The 21,086-nt window shown below is 39.3% G+C and overlaps 1 protein-coding gene across 13 annotated transcripts in view; it reads right to left on the reverse strand.

Annotated features, from left to right (window-relative positions):
• Window positions 1–21,086, reverse strand: part of mef2cb (myocyte enhancer factor 2cb) — an 85,574-nt gene that overhangs the window by 33,851 nt on the left and 30,637 nt on the right. For all 13 annotated transcript variants that reach the window (XM_044109775.1, XM_044109805.1, XM_044109812.1 and 10 more), the window contains 2 exons: window positions 14,234–14,482; window positions 591–794 (listed from right to left, as the gene is read on the reverse strand). In XM_044109775.1, coding sequence (XP_043965710.1) covers window positions 591–794; window positions 14,234–14,287 — 258 coding nt within the window. In that variant the 5' untranslated portion in view covers window positions 14,288–14,482. The remainder of the gene's footprint in view (window positions 1–590; window positions 795–14,233; window positions 14,483–21,086) is intronic.

The raw sequence follows: 21,086 nt of genomic DNA on the forward strand, positions 1-21,086 counted from the left end.
CGTTGGGAGCTTAAAGTTTCAGGAGGCTGACAATGTCATTTCCTGCTTGATCCACCTGCGTTCTAGCGCCTGGGCCAACCGTTCTGTTTAACGTTGCTTTGAGCCACTTCGGTGACAAGTGTCCAGAAGAAGTCAGATCAACATCCTCCTCTCAGAGGCACATCGATGCTGACAAGACACCAAGGGCAGGGTGCAGTGATTATACACTACAGGGGACAGGCTGAGAAGTCCAGATCAATAACAGACAACCTCTTGTTTGCAGGGAAGCTTAAACAGTCAGAGAAGGCCATTTAAAGCAAAATATTTTCTTGAAATTAATGACATATTGCAGAGCTTAAAATGCCTTTTCTGAAAAAAAATGATTGATATTGCTACCAAGCTCCTTGGGGAAGACCACCAAGCTATGGGAGCAATTATTTCTTGCACTCTGTTAGGTGTGAAGTCTAAAAGAGAGAAGTAAGGGTTGCTGAATGAGTCACAAGCGCAGTTACCATCTGTCTGCTTGTGTGTTTGCGTGAGCTTGCATGTCAGGGAATGTGCTTGCGTGTGCGTGTGGGTGCGTATGTGTATGTGTTTTTCTTGTAACATACCTCCACAATATCAGAGTTGGTTCTGCTCTCGTGGGGCTCGTTGTACTCAGTGTATTTAAGGAGGACCTTGTCCATGTCTGTGCTGGCATACTGGAACAGCTTGTTAGTGCTGTTGAAGATGATCAGGGCAATCTCGCAGTCACACAGCACGCTCAGCTCATATGCCTTCTTCATCAGGCCAAACTTTCGCTTTGTAAATGTCACCTGGGTGAGAGAGAAGAGGGAAAACAAAATTAGCAAGATTAAAAGAAAGCTGATTCAAGCCGAGAAAATGCAAAGATTTAAAGAAATGCAGACAGAAAAATTTTTAAATCTTGCAATGAAAGAAATTACAATCAAATGTATTTAGCTTCTTTTTTACATAGAAAAAAAAAATCACAGATTATGTACCAATCCTGCTGTAAAAAGGAAGTGACACTGAAAAATTACATTAGAACATCTCTTCTTCAAAAACTATCGCTTTAAGGAAAACACCACTAAAGTCAAAGTGAAGTCTGCTGAGGGTTCAACATACCCTGACTGTAACAGTCCATCCACTATACCACGAAAAAAAAAAAAAAAAAGGAGGAACTGAAAATACTCTGTCTCAGTCAGATAACGGTAAAGACGATCACTTATTGCTTGTACATCAAAGATCACAAGGGTTATTGTGGAACATATGGCGAATTAAAGTTTCCATCGACAACAAATACATGCTGGAAAGAAAGAAGAAAAGCTTTTCTAATTATTTCATTCAATGCGTTATTGATGGATCACAGTGAACTAAATTTTCTAAATGTCTTGTCAAAGTATTAAGTCCATTGTTTCACCTTGTCATATGTTTAATTCGTTTGTGACAGACCAAAGCACAGTGGAAGAAAAATGAAACGGAAGCTGGAGTTTTTATTTATTTGTTTTCTTTTCACAAATAAAAATCTGAAAATGTATTTTGCAAGACTTCTGCAATTACAAATACAATTGTTTTGGTGTAGATTTCTACAACTCTCTCCAATTTACAAACTGAACTGTATTACTCATATACCTTTGCATATATAGAGAGATCAGAATGTTGCATTTTACAAGATGAAGTTTGGCCTTCATCTACTCTCACATGTTGTCTCACCTACAGGACTTCTGGCAAATTATAAACAGGACTACTGGTGTTCTTCTGTTGACACTGACTTTTTTTTGTCACTCTCAAGTCTCACTTTCTTTATTTGAATGATGGATGAAACATTGCATTGAAACAGATTTTATTTTATAACAGTAGTGACGTGCAGTCAGGTAAGGTAGTGCCTCACCTGTCATCATGACCAGTAAGAAGGATAGATGTAAGGAGTCAAATAATAATAAGGTCATAAACGATTTTAAATCATAACATTGATAATGAAAAAAATTATAAAATTAAAAAAAACGTTAAAAAAAATAATTACATCTGCCCTTACATCAAATACTGTTTTATATTTCTTATTTTGTACTGTTGAAAAGTCTGGAACTAATTAAATCCTAATTCAAGTTTTTACAGCAATTAAATATTTAAACGAAGATAAAAATTTAGATTTTTTTTGGATATCTTGGGTTTATACACCTGATAACTGTCGGTTTGTAGAACATTTGAAGAAAAAAATTTTACATGTGTAAAGTTTTACAACTATTCATGTATTCATCTTTCAGATACAATTCTAATAAAGAAAATTGAAGGGTCTGGTTGAAACGTGATAAAATGTTAAACTCTTCAATGGCAAACACTTGTGCAAGTTGCTATATGAGACAACTAGCTAGGCTGATAGAATGAGCTTGCTATTGAGAAAAATATTGTCTGCTTAAAGACGTTTGCATATGCTGCGAAAGTGGTAATCTACTCAAGGTAAACAACAAGAATTGTCTCATGCAACAGAGCCTCCCCCTCCTCCTGTCTCTGTCTCTTTATGTGGGTATGCAGCCACATCTGTGTATGTCTGTGTGAGCCCTTAAGATTAGTAGCCTTTGCTACAAAGGCATACAAAGTGGCCACATTGTGAAAATAGAACAGCCTCTATTCCTCCTATTGTTTGGATCAAAACTAGAGCAGTGAAAGTGAGTTAATTCCAGTGAGCTGCACCTGCTTTCTTTTCCAAACCATGTGTGCAAGCTCTTTAGTGGTACGGGGAGGAGGAAAAAAAAAATGCCACTGCCAGCTTCCCTGAGCAACACTGCTTGTTGTTATTGGAATTTCTTTTTTATTTTCCTATGCGACCGTGTGTGTATTAATTACACTGGAGATCCGTCTTGACAAAGCTTTTTTTTTTACAGCGAGGAAAATGCTGCCAGAGCCGTGCCCAGCTGGTAACTAACCATCTGAGTTTGTTGATTAACTGTGTGTTTGCCTATTCTCTTCTGACGTTTAAGTGGGCCAAAAAATACAAAATAAACAGCGAATGAATACATGCTCTGAATACAATAAAGAGCCTATCACTGTGAGCATAAAGACCCTTTCAAGCCTTTAAAGAAAAGGTCTCTGTTTGTGGTGGATCTGCATCATGAATGGGTTTCTGAAGTTTATCTGCAGTTCACCGCCGTTTACAGTTTGTCTTTATAACTGTAAAATGAGACAAGCTTAAAAAGATATTGACAATTTTGAATTTCCTGAAATAATATCTCCCAAGAAGCACAACGGAAACTCAATATCAAAATCTTCCTCTCACTCCATCCCGTTTTCCTTTCCTTCCCTCCTTCTTTCTCTCGCTCTTTCTTTCACTAAGAGTGGGTATAATCCTGATATTTCTGGACCCCCCTTTGCCTCTAAGGTTCTCAACCGAGATGCCAAAGCATCATGCTGGGAAAGCTGTCAGGCAACAGGTTGAAGCCGCAGACTCGGAGAGAGTTCCAGCTCCTGACAAACTTGTGTGAGCAGCGTCAGGTCACGTACCTCAGAACACTTGTTTGATTCAGTGACGACACGAGGAGAAAATGCTCCCCTGTGCTCTAAATACCATGCTGACATTTACAGTCGCAACGAAATGTGAAAAACACAAACCTTATTCTCATGGCTTTAGATTAACTCACAACTTCAGACAATGTGATTAATTGTCATATCCACTATAACTTGTATCATCCACAGCTGAAACCTAATCTCCCCCTGAGGGGCCTGGGAGCCTTGCAGGGACTGAATTGCATTGCAAACTGTGCATGAGCGCGTCAATAAGACGACAAGTCTTGCAGAACATAAGGTCAAAACAGGCTGTTGGGGTGCATGGCATGTAGAGTGTTGTCTTCCACGGGTGTTTTGATACAAGGGGCAGATGTAGGACACAACTATCTGCTATCATAGCTCCATTATCAACTGTTCACTCTGACACTTACTCTACTGGCGCCATTAAAGCTTCAAAAGCTGGCATGTCGCACAATCCGAAAGGCCATGAGAACCTAGTCTCAAAACAAAATTGACATGCTTGCTTACACTGCTCGTACTGTGGCTGGCAACTTAGTCATCGACATAATTCTGGAGATGCGGGTTTAAAAAAGTAATCTGAGCAACAGGTACACAAGTGATTCTTAAAGCCTCATGGATCCATGTCCATGCTCAATCCAGATACAGTCTTTACTTTATTTTTGGAGCATGTTAAGCTGAAATTCAACTGATAGTGCTATGGGATGCTGCTTTAAATCTTTTGTGAATTTTTATTCAAAGTTCACAGCAGCTTGTATTAAACAGAAAATTTCTCTATCTTTTTTGCACATTATTAAACTGAACTGCAAAGAGAACGTGTTTTGTGACGAATGATCAACATGGCATATCAAAACAGAGAGGGAGAAAGCTAGGGTTATTATAATTTCTCAGCAAAAATCTACCTGGACAAATACATCCTCAGAGATGTATTTTTCTTAAAAGATTTTATGTCCAGTTGTGTCAAGTCAAACTAAGCTAAAGCTAGTTTTTAATTAAAGTGGGGTGTTTTTATAACCTTTGGGTATACAAACATTAGTTAGTTAATACAAAAATATATAGGAAGATTCTAGAAGCTTTAAAAATAAAATAAAATAATTCCATTAAAGTTAGGTTTTTTGAATGCTTAAACTTCATATACTACTTTTACACTTTTGTCACATTAAAGTATGTCTTTACATTCCACATTGCAAACAAAGAAAAATATAATTAAAAAAGGTAATATTGGAATCTATAAAACACACATCTATAAAACACATTCTATAGAGTTCAAGGCAGCGAACTCAAAGCAGGTAGTATAATTTGTAACGTCAGTTAGTTGGACAGTTATTTATAAAATAATTTTTAAAAGTTTACTTGCTTAGATAGTACAGTTTCCTGTTGCACTTTAAGTTGGGTTCATTTGCTTGAATTTCTGTGCAAGAAAAGGTATGTTATCTATCAAAGTGTCGAAAGTAATTGAGTTGATCAAAAATAGTTTAAAATGTCTTATAAATCTCATTTAGTTTTAGGGTTAAAAATCAGATGAACCTAGCTTCATAAACAAGTGTAGGCATGAAGTGATATTTTGTTTTCTCGTAGGGAGAAAGCTAATTTTTAAATGCCACCTGGCTTTTCTCATCTGTAGTTGTACAAAACTTTTGTGGAAAACATATTTTAAACCTCTCACTTATCATCATGCCATTTTAACAGCTAAAAGAAGGGAAGAATCAAATCAAATTGTTTTGAGTCTCGAATCTTGATTGCAGAACGGCACGCATGCTTTTCCCACATATCATAATTCACACGTACGCTGACTTTAACAGCGCCGCGGGAAGAGAATGAGTGTGATAATGAAAAGCCTAAACTGACCAAACAATAACAGCCACGAAAATATCACACCACACCCACACATCTCAACCTGACACATACAACCTGCTACCTCCAACACACGCATATAACAAAAAACCCATTTGCGCACATCCGTAAACACACACGGTGCACGGTGGTCTGATTCCAACACACAATTTAAAAATAAAGCTAGTTGGCATGTATATGAATGTTGCCGAGATGACGAGTGGTTGGTTAAATACTTAATGTGGGATGTGCTAATTTGTGATGAATCTCATCAGCAGAGTTTTCATGTTCTGATCTTTGCTGTCATGGCTTGAGGATACTTTCCCACATTTGTGGCCTCGTGATTTTTTTTGTTTTCCTTGGCTATGTGAGAAATCTTTTATTTGCAAATTCAAGAACACATCAGTACCCCAAGCAGCTGCTGTAAACTGTTGCTCTGACCTGTTTTTTCAGCAGCTGCTAGAGACATACAGAGGAAGCTGCACTTTATATTTACTGTTATTTGACATGTTTTCACTGATAGAAATAATAATAAACCAAGATGACAAAATAAAAAAATATAAAAAAAAACATTCCCATGTGGAAACCACCTGTATGTGGTCACAACCTTTTGTCCTCAGCTCATCAATACTATTAGACACAACATCTTCATAACATCAGGGTGTCTGAGATGACAGTGCTTTGGGTGGGGGGAAGCTGGACGGGTGTAAATGTGAGTGTAAACCTAATTGTTTCTGTTCACAGCACACTGGCAACTGGGGCGTGGTGCCTTTCGTCACATACACAAAACATTACAAGTTATCAAAGCAAGTTTTGAGCTAATGGCTCATTAAAGAAAGGTTTTAATGGACTACTGAAATATGTATTTTTGTATGTACAAGTATGAATCAGAGAATTTTGTAGACTAAACATCAAATAGTCTTATTTAGTGTATTCTTTTTATCTAATCCGCTCACATTTCAAAACTGTTCCGTAATATACGGTGGAAATTGTTTAGCACAACTTTAAAGAAGTACACAATTTATTTGCTCACCCATATCCTCCTCCTCAGCTATCTTCCCAGGGGAGATTGCGACATATGCAGTTTAACACACATGCCCACGCAAATTCACTCACACACACACAGACTCACAAACTCGACTTAGTAATCATTGAACCATGTTACCTTTACCTGCTGTCACCTCCCGCTTATGCTGTTTTTTTCCAAATATTTTTTTATTACATCTATAATTATTAAGAGTGATTGTCAGAATAGACATGGACCAACCGATCTAATAATATTTAGTAATGAAAAAATGCCCTGTTTTACCTTACTGACCACGTCACTTTTTCCAGGAAGACTTAAGAGAACTAAAGAAAAGGAGGGATATATTCTGATTCTGCACCACAAAAGAGTGAGAAAAAGACAGGAGGGCCAAGGAGAGAGAGAGAAAAAGTGGGGGTGGATGCACAGGAAGCACATTTGTATGCATTTCCTCTCATAACAGGAAGAGGCCAGTGGCTTCCCCTTCACAATGGCTTCGCTTCTGCTTCCCACCTCCTGCCTTCTTCCCTGGGGGAGGAGGAGGTGAAGGAAGAGGAGGAGTGGATAGACAGGCACCCAAAAACTGCTGGTTAATAAACCAAACGGGGCCATATGAAGACAGACACACAAAACAAACTCACACACACACACCCAAACAAAGAAATGTCAGTCACCTATGAAGAATTTGTCTCAAGACAAACACTTATCCTATTGTCACAGTAGAGCAGAAAGCCAGGGGCTTACGCAAAAGGAATAAGAGGAGTCGGGGACCTTGGCCTGAACTCTGCATCACAGCCAGAGAAGCTGTTAAGAGAGGCATTATGACAAAAGAGGCTTTGTCCCACCTCTAATATATTCTATGCTCCTTTTTCTCTTCAAAACCACACTTATCATCCTCGTGTGTGCTTTCTTTGTACCATATGAACTGGGAGCAGTAGCCTCATAAGTGTTTGATTCAGTATCTAAAATGGAAAGAAGAGTCCACCTGTTAACCAGAGAAAATGATAAAAATTTAATTTAGCCAGTTTAAGCTGGAGGTCCTTAATTGCACACCGGTTCAAATTGTTTTAACCAGTAATTTGGTTTCATTAAAGATGTTTACTTGGCAATTCCCCTCTGCATGTTCCTGTTTATGCTGGAAAACTACAGCTACAACAGAAAGATTAAAAATAAGTGAAAGTTGCATCTCTGGATCCAAGTTAGTGGTTGGAACGACAGAAATAACTTTGCTGATGTTTGTCTGAGGTGCATTTTATTCACTTTATTTAAATTAGTTCAGGATAATAAAAATTAATCCTAAAGTTGACTTTCACACTTTACACATTAGTCGCTTTATTGATCCAACAAAGTTACATTTTTAATATTTAGGTAAATAAAAAATATGAATTAAACTGACTGAGAAAAGAAAATGATTGAATTTGTAGTTTCTACAAAAATGGAGGAACTGTTTTTTATTTAAACTTGTAGACAACACATATGAGAATCTTTTCTTTGTTAAATTATCTTTAAAAAGTCTCCAATGAAAATGAACATGTGCTCTGAAGATTTAATGAATCTGCTTTTTGATCAGAAAAGCAAAAGGGAAAAAGGATGCAAACTTAATGTTTTTTCTAATGTGAACATGAAAGCAAAATGTACAAATTGCTGTTTTCACTGATTTAGGGCAACTTCACATCAAACCAACAGTTTTAATTTACTTCGTAGTTCACAAATGTCCTGCCAATTTTACTGTTTGTCACTGTTTTTTTTACAGTGTGGGTTAGACCTCTCTGATGGTTCACTAAACCGAGAATAAGACAATGAATGATTTTAACAATAGTTTTGAAATAAGTAAGAAGTTGTTTGTTTTTTCCAGTTAGGGGTAACAATTCAAAACTAGTAACAAATGTTCAAAAATGTTCTCAAAATAATATTGAAGTTTTATGTTTGACTCAATTTGCTATTATCTTAATAAAGAAACACATAATTTTATTATGATTTGGAAAATAAAACTAGGATTCTTGTCTTAAACTACGTTTTAAAGAATTTCTGTTTAGCACAAAATTATTCTGGTTTCACCAGCCTAAGTATGTTGGACTTTGAAATAGAGCTGATCAAACACAGTAAGGATTTGACGTAGCACAGATAATATGCTACTTTCAGCTGCAATGTATGGCCATATTTTCTTATGGTGCTTACATTGTAACCCAGAAGCAATTCCAAACTCCCTATTAACTGCAAACGACAATGAGAAACAACGTGGCCTGCCTCAAACACAATGGCGACCGAGGTGGAGAGCCGTATCGTCCAGATCAAAATCCCCCAATAATGGTGGATAATGTAGTTAATGTGCAAGAATGAAACAAACAAAAATGATTTGAGAACATAAAATATAAAAGAGACGCCGCAATCTTTGTGGGCTTCTCTCAGGTGAGATGATGTAGTGGCGAGCAGATGACAGCAAAGGAGTGCCACTCTCCGTGGTAGGAGAGGGAGACGACTGAAGGTGGGAAACAGGGAATTAGAGGAGGAGGAGTTCAGGGGTGAGGAGTTACCCTGTGGGCCTCATTATTTTCCTGCTGTTAATTTTTCTCACACGTTTTCTCACCCCAGCGCTGTTGATTGGGAGGGAAGAATGCATTGCCGGCTGAAACAAAAAGACCCCTTCCTTTGTCTTTGCTCCTGCAATTCACTTAGCGAAGAGTAGAGTAGAAAATGGGAAAACAGACACAGAAGGACATGAAAACAAACTCTTTTTTTTTGGTCTAAATTCTCCTCCCCAGCTAAGTGTGAGCGACTTATTTTGAGGGAGCCGAGAAATCCAGTTGTTTTACTTCCTGTCGCTGATGACCTGATCCATGATTAACCTTTGGCCCCTGGGTCCATTCCCTTTGGAGACCACATGTCCCACACAAGGACAGAGACACACACACACACACGTTCACGCAACCAAGTCATCCTAAATTAAGCCCATTGAGTGCACTGGCTGGAGAGGTAACACTAATTAGAGCCAATTGAAGTAAATTAGTTGATCCCCATGACGGGGTAGACAGAGAAAGATGTGTTGTAGATGTTTGCATATAAATGAAAGTGTGTGTTTGTGAATTCAGGGTACACAAAGCCAGTAAATGTAGCATGTAAAATATGCATGTGATAAAATAATCAGCTACCTCTGTGTGTATGGGCACCCACACCTGTACTTGTATCTTTTACCATAGGAGCATTTACCTGCCTATGTGTGTGCAGATCAAGAGAGTCTGCTCTCTGTTTGCAGCCCATGAGTTTATGACACAGGGGCCTCTTTCATGTGCCCGAGGCTGGGAGAGGGTATGAGTGGTCGGGCGGCTTGGAGCCAGGGTTCACACACTGCTGCCCACTGTCCGGAGCTCCGGGCAGCCAGTCAACACCAGGGAGGCCTAGCCCTTCTGCCACCGCTCTGGGGAAGTGTTTCGAGGCCCGGGGGTGGCAGTCCAAAGTGGCCGCCCAGAGAGAGCCAGGCGCCGTGCCCAGTGTGATCCTGCCACTGTGAGGAGTGCAAGAGGGGAAGGAAGGGGAGGCAGCACCGCTCTGTAGGTGGCAAGGTAGCGCTGACAGCTCCACAGAGTGGTGCCACTCCAAAGACGGTAGCGTTATGGAGTGTGTAAGAATCCAGGATGAACTGCAGTAAATTTAAAAATAAGGCATGAAGCACCTTTCTGCAGCTTTTTCTAAACTAAAAACTCATTTTTTTTTCTCTCTCATAACTGTTGCATTTTTTTTTGGATTGCAGGCAAAATAAGTTTCTTAACTGGGCCAAATAACTCTTGTGTTATTGTCATTTAAGGTAAATCCACATTAGTTGGTTCAGTGTCATGGCAACCTATAAATTTGTGTTGGATGATTATTTTGCTAACACATCATTTTCAGTGGTGTTAGCATCCATCGCTATGGTACAATGATACCCAGGACAGTGAGACATAGACCTTAAGCTGAGGATGTTGTTGATTTTTTTGGGTTCTTGTCAGAGTTTCTAAGAAAAAAGTAATGTATTGTTAAATGTTTTACATCTAATCACAGTGATGTTTTTCATAATTAAAGTTCTTTTAAGTTGGTAAATGTCCACTTTGGTCTTGGCCACTCTTGGACTAGCCATTAGCTTCAGTCAATGGGACCGACTTATCTGTACTTATTCTAAACGAAGACGTCAAGAAAGTCACCTACTGAATGTTAGATATTTTGGCTTGTAACCTTTTAACAGAATCTCACTTCACAATTCTGAACTATCCTTTTAAGTGGACAGTAAATGTCTTAGGCACGCAAAAACTGAAATATGTTATGAATGTGAAGTAGAGAGCAGTCATCTGGTGTTTATTTGGCTTAGACTTGGGACATTTCCTCAAAAAGGAAGTGAAAATATGCAAAAGGAAAGCTTCTGTTTTTTGTTGTTTTTTTTTTCGTAAAGGAAGAAAATTTTAGTTTCTGTCTGTCTCAGTCTTGTGATGTCCTCCTCCCCTAAACAAAATGACATCACCTATTTAGGCTCTAGGTTCAATAAGAGAGTGGTGCTTTCCACATAACTCGGTGAAGTCATGTAAGGAGGAGTTATTATTTCCATAAAACAGCAGCTATTAATGATTATGATCGCTTTAAAGATCAAAACAAGAAAAATGCAGCGATTTATTGATTTTCCTTTCCGTGAACCCGTTTCTCTCTGCTCAGTTTCCTTCTCCTTCCTCCTTTCCCTGTAAATAAAGCCAAGATATCTGAGGCATCGATTCCCCTCAGGTGTCCTTCCTGTCTCCCTCTTTCCCTCCTTATCCTCAGGAGTCAGAGAGCTTGGTGCAGCTTGCAGACATAGGCTACGTCGGTGGTGAGGGAGAGGGCCTGAGATAACACTGAGGGAGAGTGGGTGCTGCAACACGATAGTTATAGTCCTCATGTAACATTCCTGTGACCTCCTCCTCGCTCTTGCTCTGTCTCTTGGTCCGCCTGCCTGTCTCTTTCAGTAACAGAAAACTGGCATAAGAGCATATCATTTTTTTTTTCAGTCAAACTATTTACCTAGATTTTTTTTTTGTTTTCTCTTAAAGGGACAGTTTTATTTATTTATTAAAACACAATTTTTTAACATTTTTATCAGTAATGTGATGGATGTTATAATCTGATGAGCTTTTAGAAAACAAAATGGTCTGATTTGTTTCTGCCACCAAGTTACAATAAGTTAGTTACGTAAGTTATAATATGTCAAAAATGCTTTAAAATGCTTATAGTTGCTGCTATAAATATGTTTAACCTGTATGGCAGCTATGATGGATACTTAACTTCACCCAGTCACAATTCTAACCTCTGGGGTTGTTCTTGCTGTTTTTCCAACTGGGAACTCTAACTGGTCAACATCCAACTGCAAATAAAACACACCATGCATCCCGAGACGGCTAGCCAGGCAAGTTTTAGCTTATTTTAGAAATTTTGAACAGCTAAGATGAAAAGGATCTGTGTTAGCAACAGCATATTAACCGTCTTTATTTCCACAAAAGACCATTGTTAGTGTTTTACTATTTTCTAAGCTGAACAAAATCTGTGCTACAAATACTAAACTTCCAATGTGTGAAGCTGCCGGCTGTCACTGTATGTCAAGTCCGTCTGATAAACTGGTTCTGAGTCATTCAGCATAATTTCCAAAAAGCTAGGTCTGAAAAATGTGAACATTTGCTCCACTCTTGACAAGCTTGAGACCAGAAGTTGAACTTGAAGTTGCAGGCATATTGACATGGACATTTCTTAGCTTAAACTACATTGACATTAATAACATTAGTCTCTTGTGAAATAATAGGTAGTGAATAGCCACTAGTACTGAGTTTTACCCCACAGATATAAATAGTCTCAATTTGAGATGTTTTAGAATGCTACAGGAAGCTAAGTTGATGACTAATTGTGAGATAGCTCTCTGGCACACTCAAGGATCTAATTCTGCTAAAAACTTCAAAGAACCTGACTTAAAGCAATCCAAGACATCCCTTACGATATTCTTGACTGTCCTTAAATTATGTCCTCAAGATCACTGCTAGATAAAATCTGGCCTGAAACAACATGTGAGCATGCCTGAATAAACCCAAGCATAAAGATGCCTCAACAGCAACAGAAACGGGGCTGTGTATGTGTTTGACCTGTGATCCATAGGCCACCTTAGCAGCGTATGGATCCAATTGGAGCTGCCAGGAAGCTGACAAAGTGTCAGTGGTCAGCCATGCCACAGGAAGTGATCGATTGTGGGCCTCAAGGGCAGAGAGAGAGCTCCGTCTCTGTCTATTTCCTGCCACATACTATAGTGTCTACTTCTAACTCTCTGTCCACTATTAGCTCATTTTATGTATCTCTCTCAAGTGATGCCAGCTGTTGTTGCAAAGTGTTTTCTACGTCAATATGTCCTTTATTAGCAGTGTTGTATTGCTTAAACTGTTTGATATTAAATGCTGTACGTCTTGGTACTGATTCTATAAAAAAAAAAAAATAGAACTACAGCATTTATTTTCCAGCGTGTCACTTTAACTATCTCTGTTTTACTCCTTATTTATGTTTTACTCCTCCCAGACACTCATGAGCTGCTACCCTCTTCCCAGTAATATTCCACTGGCAGTGAGCTAAAATGTGCATTGTGACAGGTTGGTTGTGTAAAGGACACTTCAGCTGCAGCTGTGTGATAGTGATGCAGAATTAATTTTAAAATGTACTACAGTAAAGCCCCAATTTAATTTTTTACACTTAAGAGAAATGTACAGCAACTCCTCCACCAAAAATGTAAAGCCTCAGACATCATGTCACAGCCAACAATATATTGTATTAAAATTTTTTGCACAACTCAGCACAAGACTATGAAATGGAAGGCAAAGATTTCTTTCAAAGTTTTTCATTAATGAAAATCTAAAAAGTACAATGTGATTTTATACGTCTGTATAAGCTTTACACTGCTAAGGACTAAAACATTTGATAAATACCCCAAGCTCAATCAGATGGGATGATGAATGTCTGTCAACATGAGATTCTAAGTTCAGATCAGAGATTCTCAATTGTTGGATTTAGGTCTCAACTTTCATCGGGCCATTTGAGAACATTGATATGTTTTGAGCTAAACTATTCCACTATTCCTCTGACTGAATGTTTAACACAATTGTTCTATAGAAGTAAGTTGAACCTCTTCCTCTAAGATGTTTTATTAAAAGATTGTTCTGTATGTATCTGTCAATCGTCCCATCACCTCAGAACACCTACATATTTTCTGCTCAAGCATCCCCACAGAATTATACTGCCATGGCCATGTCTTCAAAGAAGACAGTATATTCTTCTTAATGCCAAATTTTTTCTGCCACTCTTTTTTCAAATGTTTTGTTTAGTCCTGCACATTACTACATTGCTACAATGCCTTTACTCTAAATTCCAAATGTTTGAAATTCACATTTGCAATCCTGCATTACATTTTCTTCTTGCAGAACTTCCTTGACCAGTCTAGTGTTTTCCTTGGTCTCAATGATGGCATGTGTTCACTAATGTTTGAACGCTTTTCACAAAATAACTTAAAAAACAAATCAGTAGAGATTGCTTCCTTCTCCTTCACAATTACATTCCAGTTTGTGGTGGTCTAGCACATAAATTCCTAACGAAATAAACTAAAGTTTTTGGTTTGCGATGTAAGAAAAGGTAAAAGTTTAAGATATATGGATACTTCTGAAAGACATTAAATAAGTAGATTTCCTGCATGCACCTTTCCTTTCCCCAGTTCACATATTGCCCAGACTCCCAGAAGACCTTCATTGTTGAGGGCTATTGGGGGTGTAGGGTGTTTCTCCTTTCTCCCTCCCTCCTCCAGCCTTTTCTCTCCCCCATTCCCGTACTCATCCATCCTCCCACCCCCTCGGGACTTACCTGTCTGTTGCGTTCATCCATAATCCGCGTGATCTGAATCTTTTTCCTCCCCATCGTCCCCGTCTCTTTCTTTTTCCTCTCTTTCTGAATAACTCAAAGCTTTCTTCTTTCTTTCTCTCACTCTCTGTCTCTCCTCTTTTCTTCCTTTCGCTCTTCTTTTTCTTCCCTCTTGCACTCCTGCTATCTCTTATCTAGCTTTTTTCTTCTTTCTATTTGTTCCAATCACCTCAAAGATTCCAGCATCTGTACCTGCAAGACAGAGAGGGAGGGGTAAGCAGAGAATAAGCATTAAATGAAATAAAATATGGCAAAATAGTGAGAGGGGAAAAAATATATAAAAGTAGCATCACGGCAGCCACAAGGGAGGGTGAAGAAAGACAAAGAATCTGTCAACAATGTTGTGAGAAATGCTGTGTTTTTCTCTGTCGATATCATGCAAATCAGTTTTTGCATTTTTTTTATTTATTTATTTTTTACCGAGGCACCCACTATGAGAGAAGACAGCGCTGTCAGGATCTTGCCTCGTTCTTTGACAGTGTTTTGGATGTGCCACTAACTTAAATGCTCTAATCACCAACACTGTTACATTACCTCGGCTCTGAGAAACACATTTTATGTCTCTCCCTTGAAACGGCACTGTATGTTGACAGTGGAACTTGTCAGCCATGTACTTTTACTACTCTATCTGCAGTCCATATCACATCTGCCAGTGAGGCAGATGTGAGCTACAGGACAAGTGGCAAATGTAAAAGCGGAGCCTGGGTCTTGCCACGTTCTGGCAAAACAAAGCCACAAGAAGAACAAGAAAAAATGCTATGTTTCTCTGAAAGTCGCACTAGGATTGAACGCAACTCCTGCTTGCACTTAATCCAGCTGGAGAAACTGCAAGTCAGTGACACCACCTGATTAATAGTAAAAAACTGTACTTTTGTGTGAACAGCTGAGGGTGTAGAAACCCTCACTCAGGTGGAGCGCTGCAGCTTTATGTGCAGGACTGCACCCACGAGGAAAAGAGAACCGCGCTCCAAAAACTTTGAACGGCTGTCCGTGTGCAGGCGCGTGTGCAGGAGTGTGTGTGTGTGTGTGGGGGGGGGGTGTACATGTGTGCGTGCACTGTTGTATGAGCCTGGCTAAGCCCGAGCTCCAGAGCATCTCTCTGGAGTGCTAAAGTAGGCCAACCCAATCTATCTCGGGGAGGAGCAGAAGAACTGTTGTTGTGTTTTCTTTTGACAGTAGAGGTGATAACGTCCCTCGTTATGCAAATGAGCATCCCATTATTTAAGCTCAGTGCAATGCAGGGGAGCTGTCAGCGCCGTCACATAAGAAAAAAAAAAATCTTCCATCTACCCTGCCTTTTTTTCTCTACTTTCCCCTTCTTCTCTCTTCTCTCCTTTCTGAACCACATTTCCGGCACCTGGCAGCACAAGCATCAGACATTGATGTGGAAGACGACACCACTTCACCAAAAGACATGTCAGTCTCAGTCTCTCTCTCTATCACTCTCTGTCTCTCTTTTCTCAAACACCCTTGCTCTTTTTCCTCACTCTCTCATATTCTCTCCTTTTCCATACTCCCGTACATATATTCGAACATTGTAATGCGCTCTTCATCCTTTTTTTTTTAACTCTCCCCTAACCCGAATCCATGTATTTATCGAGTAACATGCCCGAGGGAGTACAAGGAAGATCCAAACCCCTTAGCTGTAGTGCAGGACACTGCTATGCACTTGACCTTTTTGTGCTTGCCAGTAGGACATTGATAATGAAAGCTTGTAATGGAGACAACCAGGGATACTTTGGCTCTTAGTGACAGACCGAAGCCTGTGGCAACAGCCCACAACTTTGTTCCATGTGCAACAGAAAATGAAGACGATGAAAGGACATTATGAAAACACTAATAAACTAATATGTGCCATTTTGCAAGTAACTTTTTATAAGTATTTATGTACTGTAAAATAATTTTTATTTAATCGTGAATGTTTTTTGATAGGAAAAGAGACAACCATCTACCAAAAGACAATAAACTATTCTCAAGTGTGTCTGTTACATTACATACTTCTCAGTAATCAGAGAAAAAGCTATCAAACATTTCTTATATTTGCTGATCAGCTCTTTGAATGTTTCCACTGGGATTTCACTTTTTATCTTTGGTCATACAATTCATGTCCTTAAGATTGAAAACCTTCCTTGCTATCACCACATATATATATATATATATATATATATATATATATATATATATATATATATATATATATATATATATATATATATATATATATATATATATATATATATATATATATATGATTTTTTTTTAACTAAACCTACTCAAAATATATGTACGTGTGCTTAAAACAGAAAAGCGATTATTATTTTTCTTCTGTTTTAAATAAGTCAGATAATGGCAATCATTTTTGCTTCTAAAGAAACACTATCACCATAATTTTTCTATATTTTACAGATCAGTCAACCAAAAACTGCCATTACATGAAAAACGAACACAATGTGGGACAATGGAGTCTAAAGAATAAAGAAATGATAGACAAAAAAAGAAAAAGAAAAAACTTTTAGAGATTTGGAGTACACCCACCCATGGAAGTATTGAAATGCTGCGTTCGTCAGCTAACACAACGATCAAACTGAACCATTATAACAATAAAGCTAAGATCCTAAATAATACTGTGGCAGCTCTAAAGAGGCTATCCAAAACATCTTAGCATTGCTCTGCGCAAACACACCCATCCATAGACAGGAAAACAAAGAGCTGCCCTCTGGTACTCAACAAAAAAGGATGTTGTCAGACAAACTAGGATTACAAGCCAGCACTAAGGCGCTTGGCACAAGACAGCCAGACAAGGATATCAATCAAGCCGGAGTACCTCAATCACAGGCTGACAGCATCATCCCCTCCCAAGTCTTTGTACTCAACATTACCCAGCCTGGGCATCACTCCAAACAAGGGAGGCATTACCTCCGTGATCCCTGCCTCCTGGCCTCCACCTCCTCCCTCTAGTTCCTCGTGCAGCTCGCTAAGCAGAGCTGAAACTCTCAATGTCAACACCCGCTGGGGCAACACCTTAGGCCTTACGTAACGTTAACACTAAGATTAAGCCTGTGTCCTGAACATTTAATCCCCGATTCTGGCTCTCAGCACCAACTAGCACTCCCCTGAGGTGAGGTTCTGCTGCCACTTAGCCCCGTATTGATGCCTCCTCGGCTCAGCCAGTTTCCCCTATGCTTTTTCATCTGTGCTTCGTCTACCTCCTCCTACACAACAGGGCAACTTGCCTCCCCCCTGCACCCCACCACCCCATCTCTCTTGCCACCAAACCCCCCACTTTTCCTCACACCCGCCCCCGTCCCATATGAGAGCCAGACAGCTTCTGGTTAAGAAGTGAGTGCCCACCTCCTCATCGGGCTCCTTTCCCTTTTTCTTCCCTTGTGGTGGATGGAGCATCATTTAACTTAACAGATTACCACTGACTCACTAAATCGAATTTAGCCTCATAACGCCAAGATAAAAAAAAAAAAAAAAAAAAAAAAAAAACTAAAGGGAATTGCAGCAAACAAGCAGTTCTTTCTTAACTTGCTTGAGAGGCACAACACAGCTAGATTGTTTTTACAGGCCCCTGACACTGATACCTGGCCAAAAGTGTGCCAATAAGATGAGAAAGTAACAAATTAAATACAAACCTAAAAGGTCTAATACTTTAAGCCAATTTACTAATCCCAAAGTAGAGAAGAAGGGAAAATGAAGAAGACACAAAAGAGGCTGTGTACTATGTAGAGTCTAGTCTCTTTCACAACGTACATAAAGCCTGAAATTAGATGTCTTATTGTCATCACTTTAGCCTCTTTCACAAAACAGTTCTGTCATAAACCCATAAACATGAGTCCTGCTTTGAGCTGCCTCTGGCAGGTCCTATATGACAAATCAAGCCAGTGAAATGTTTCGCGTGTCAGATAAAATCTACCTGACATTCCAAGACCAAAGAGGAATAAAGTTTAACTCAGCAAGGTGAAACATCTCCCATTGTTCCAAGAAAACAGATGGGTGGTGTCTCCCACCAGCACTATGGGATGAAGTCTACGGATCTGTTTTGGTTTGGAGCACCTCAATGCACCCCACAGTGTTTGTTAATATCTAGAAATTATTTGCATGATTCACCAATCTGCTCTGGCCCTAATGTATGTTCACGTTAAATATCCTGGTCAGGTTATAGCTATGTCGGGGCGTGCTGTGGTGGCTTAGGGATAGCGCAACCCACGTTTGAGGCCTTCAGTCCTCGACATGGCGGTCGCAGGTTCGATTCCCAGACCCGGCCGACGTTTGGCAAATGTCTTGCCCCCTGTCCTTCCCCCTTTCCTGTCAGCCTACTTTCGAATAAGGGACACTAGAGCCCACAAAAGACCCCCTGGCGGAGAAAAAAAAAGGTTATAGGTATGTCATCGTTTGAAGGAAGGGAACAAGTTCACCACTAAAGAGGTCCGGTGACTTTGGGTGGTGACTACCTGGCTTGGTTTCTGAGACGTTATATTCAGAAAACACACCAAAATAGGTCTCTAAATCCTCCCAAAACCATAAAATAATCCCAAACCTAGGCAGATTGTTGCATTACACCAATCATTTCTTTGCCATTAACACACAGATAAATACCGTAGACTTCAGTCAAGGGTAGATTCTTCAGTAGCATTTTTACTAAAAAATAGAATAAAACTGAGACATTTTCACAAGCCACTAGTAAAACATATCCCACTCTTCAGAATGGGAGATGTCTGACACAATTTATGTGCACTGCTCTATATCTATCCTGCTGACATCCACTTCTTCAGCCTTGGGTTATGGTCAGAGTTGTTGGTTTGATTTTTACAAACTCACTTGTTTGCAAGATGTCAGCGATTTGATTAGTGATTTATGAATGGCCAAAGGCAGCAAGGCAGAGGGAGGTCCGGAGGCTTCCAACTAATGGTATTCCTCTATTAACACAAGCCAGAAGTAGACAATTGGAGGGAGGCCGGTGTAGGCAGTTGCTGAGGTCAGAGAGCACAGTGGCATCAAGCAGACAGAAAGACAACAGTTGCTCCTCTGCTTGTTTAACATCTTTGTTCTTTGAGCCGGAGGAGTGACAATGAAAAGCTAGAAGAGTGGTGAGAGGAAAACATAGAAATTGAGTGAAGAAAGGAAAATGGAGAGAAGCATAAAGAGGGATCTTTTGAACAGGCACCATGCCTCTCCAGGGGGAGGGGAAGAGCTGTGCCCACGACCCTCCCATCTGTTAAGCAGACGGATGGAGAGATAGAGAGAGAGAGAGAGAGAGAGAGCGAGAGAGAGAGAGAGAGAGCAGAGATTCAGCACATAGATCTAATGAGCATTTTCTCTCTGTGTCTCAGAAGTGAAGCTGAGAGGACAATGAGAACATACATACTCAGAGCACCACAAGGCTTGATTCTAGGTCGCCTCTCTCCCAAGTGTTTAGTCACTAAAAACTAATATACAGCACATGGCGCTTTTTCACTATCTAATAGACGTGTGTAGACTGGTTTTTAATGTGGCTCCATCATTAAGGACGTACAGTAAGAACGACTCTTTTAAATTCTATGAACAGCGAGAAAAGAAGCAGGAACTCTTAGCTTGCGTCATCCGGAAGACTAATTCATCATTTTGAAAGACAGCTGTTTTGTTTGTGAATCAGGACAGTGGGCATGACAAGAAATGCTCAAGAGCCCCAGTTCCAAGAAAAAAAAAACTAAAGAGATAATCTCAGCATTTAGAGAATCGAGAAATGTTGAGAACGAAACCAGCGCTCTACACTTATACATGCACTCTGGGCTCATTTCTGCTTAGGCTGCTGTTCTTAGACTCTAATTCCACATGTTATAGCAAATTGGGGAAGGTCATTTATCACGACAGAATTTGAGATGTTTTTCCAAGAAGCTACCTCTATGCCAGGTACATCTGCAACACATTTGGTTATGTAGTGCGGCACATGAATCTGGTTCATGCGGTCTAGAGAAAAGAAATAAAGCACGGGGCTTAACAGTATTGCAAAATATTCACAATGTTTGGCTGCGTTATGCACAGATTGGTGGTATGGTTTCAGTCAAAGTACACCTCTCCAAATAATAATTTCTGCCAGATCAGTAAAAATAATAATATACATAAATGTTCTGATGACAACAGAATAGATTGGCTAAAGTTCTCATCTGCTGTAATTTAAGTTGCTCTAAAATTTTACATTACCCCTCTGACTGAAGATACGGGCAAATTAAGAACACAACTATCCTTGAAGTCATTTCCAAACTCATAAAGGTCAATATACATTGGCACATATATATATATATATATATATATATATATATATATATATATATATATATATATATATATATATATATATATGTGTGTGTGTGTGTGTGTGTGTTAATAGCAAACTAGAGTTTCCGCAATGATATAAGCATTTCTGAGTAAACTGGAGGTGTATGGGAGAGCCCCTCCCTTGAAATAAACTTCTTTTATCATCTTAAGGAGGAGAATGAAAGAAAGCATTGAACAGTTTTCTGATATAGCCTGACTTTCTGTAGATTCACTTCACAACAGCCTTTAGGTTTTCGCATTTTAAACATTTGTGTTTGACATGGATTTTGCTCAAGAACCCTTTTTATCGATGGCACAGTTTTTTTTTAGAGTTTTGTACTGTGTTTTCGAGTAAGAACATACTTGTTTTGCCTTTCCTTTTTTATTTATTTTAGAAGCGTGGATGTGTTTGCAAGTGCATTTACGTGTTTATGCTTTCAAGCTGTTACACAGCAGTACTTTATCTCCGGTATGGCTGGATGGACATATACTGTAA

This window comes from Gambusia affinis, linkage group LG03 (genome assembly GCF_019740435.1).
Source record: "Gambusia affinis linkage group LG03, SWU_Gaff_1.0, whole genome shotgun sequence".
Taxonomy (NCBI): Eukaryota; Metazoa; Chordata; class Actinopteri; order Cyprinodontiformes; family Poeciliidae; genus Gambusia; species Gambusia affinis.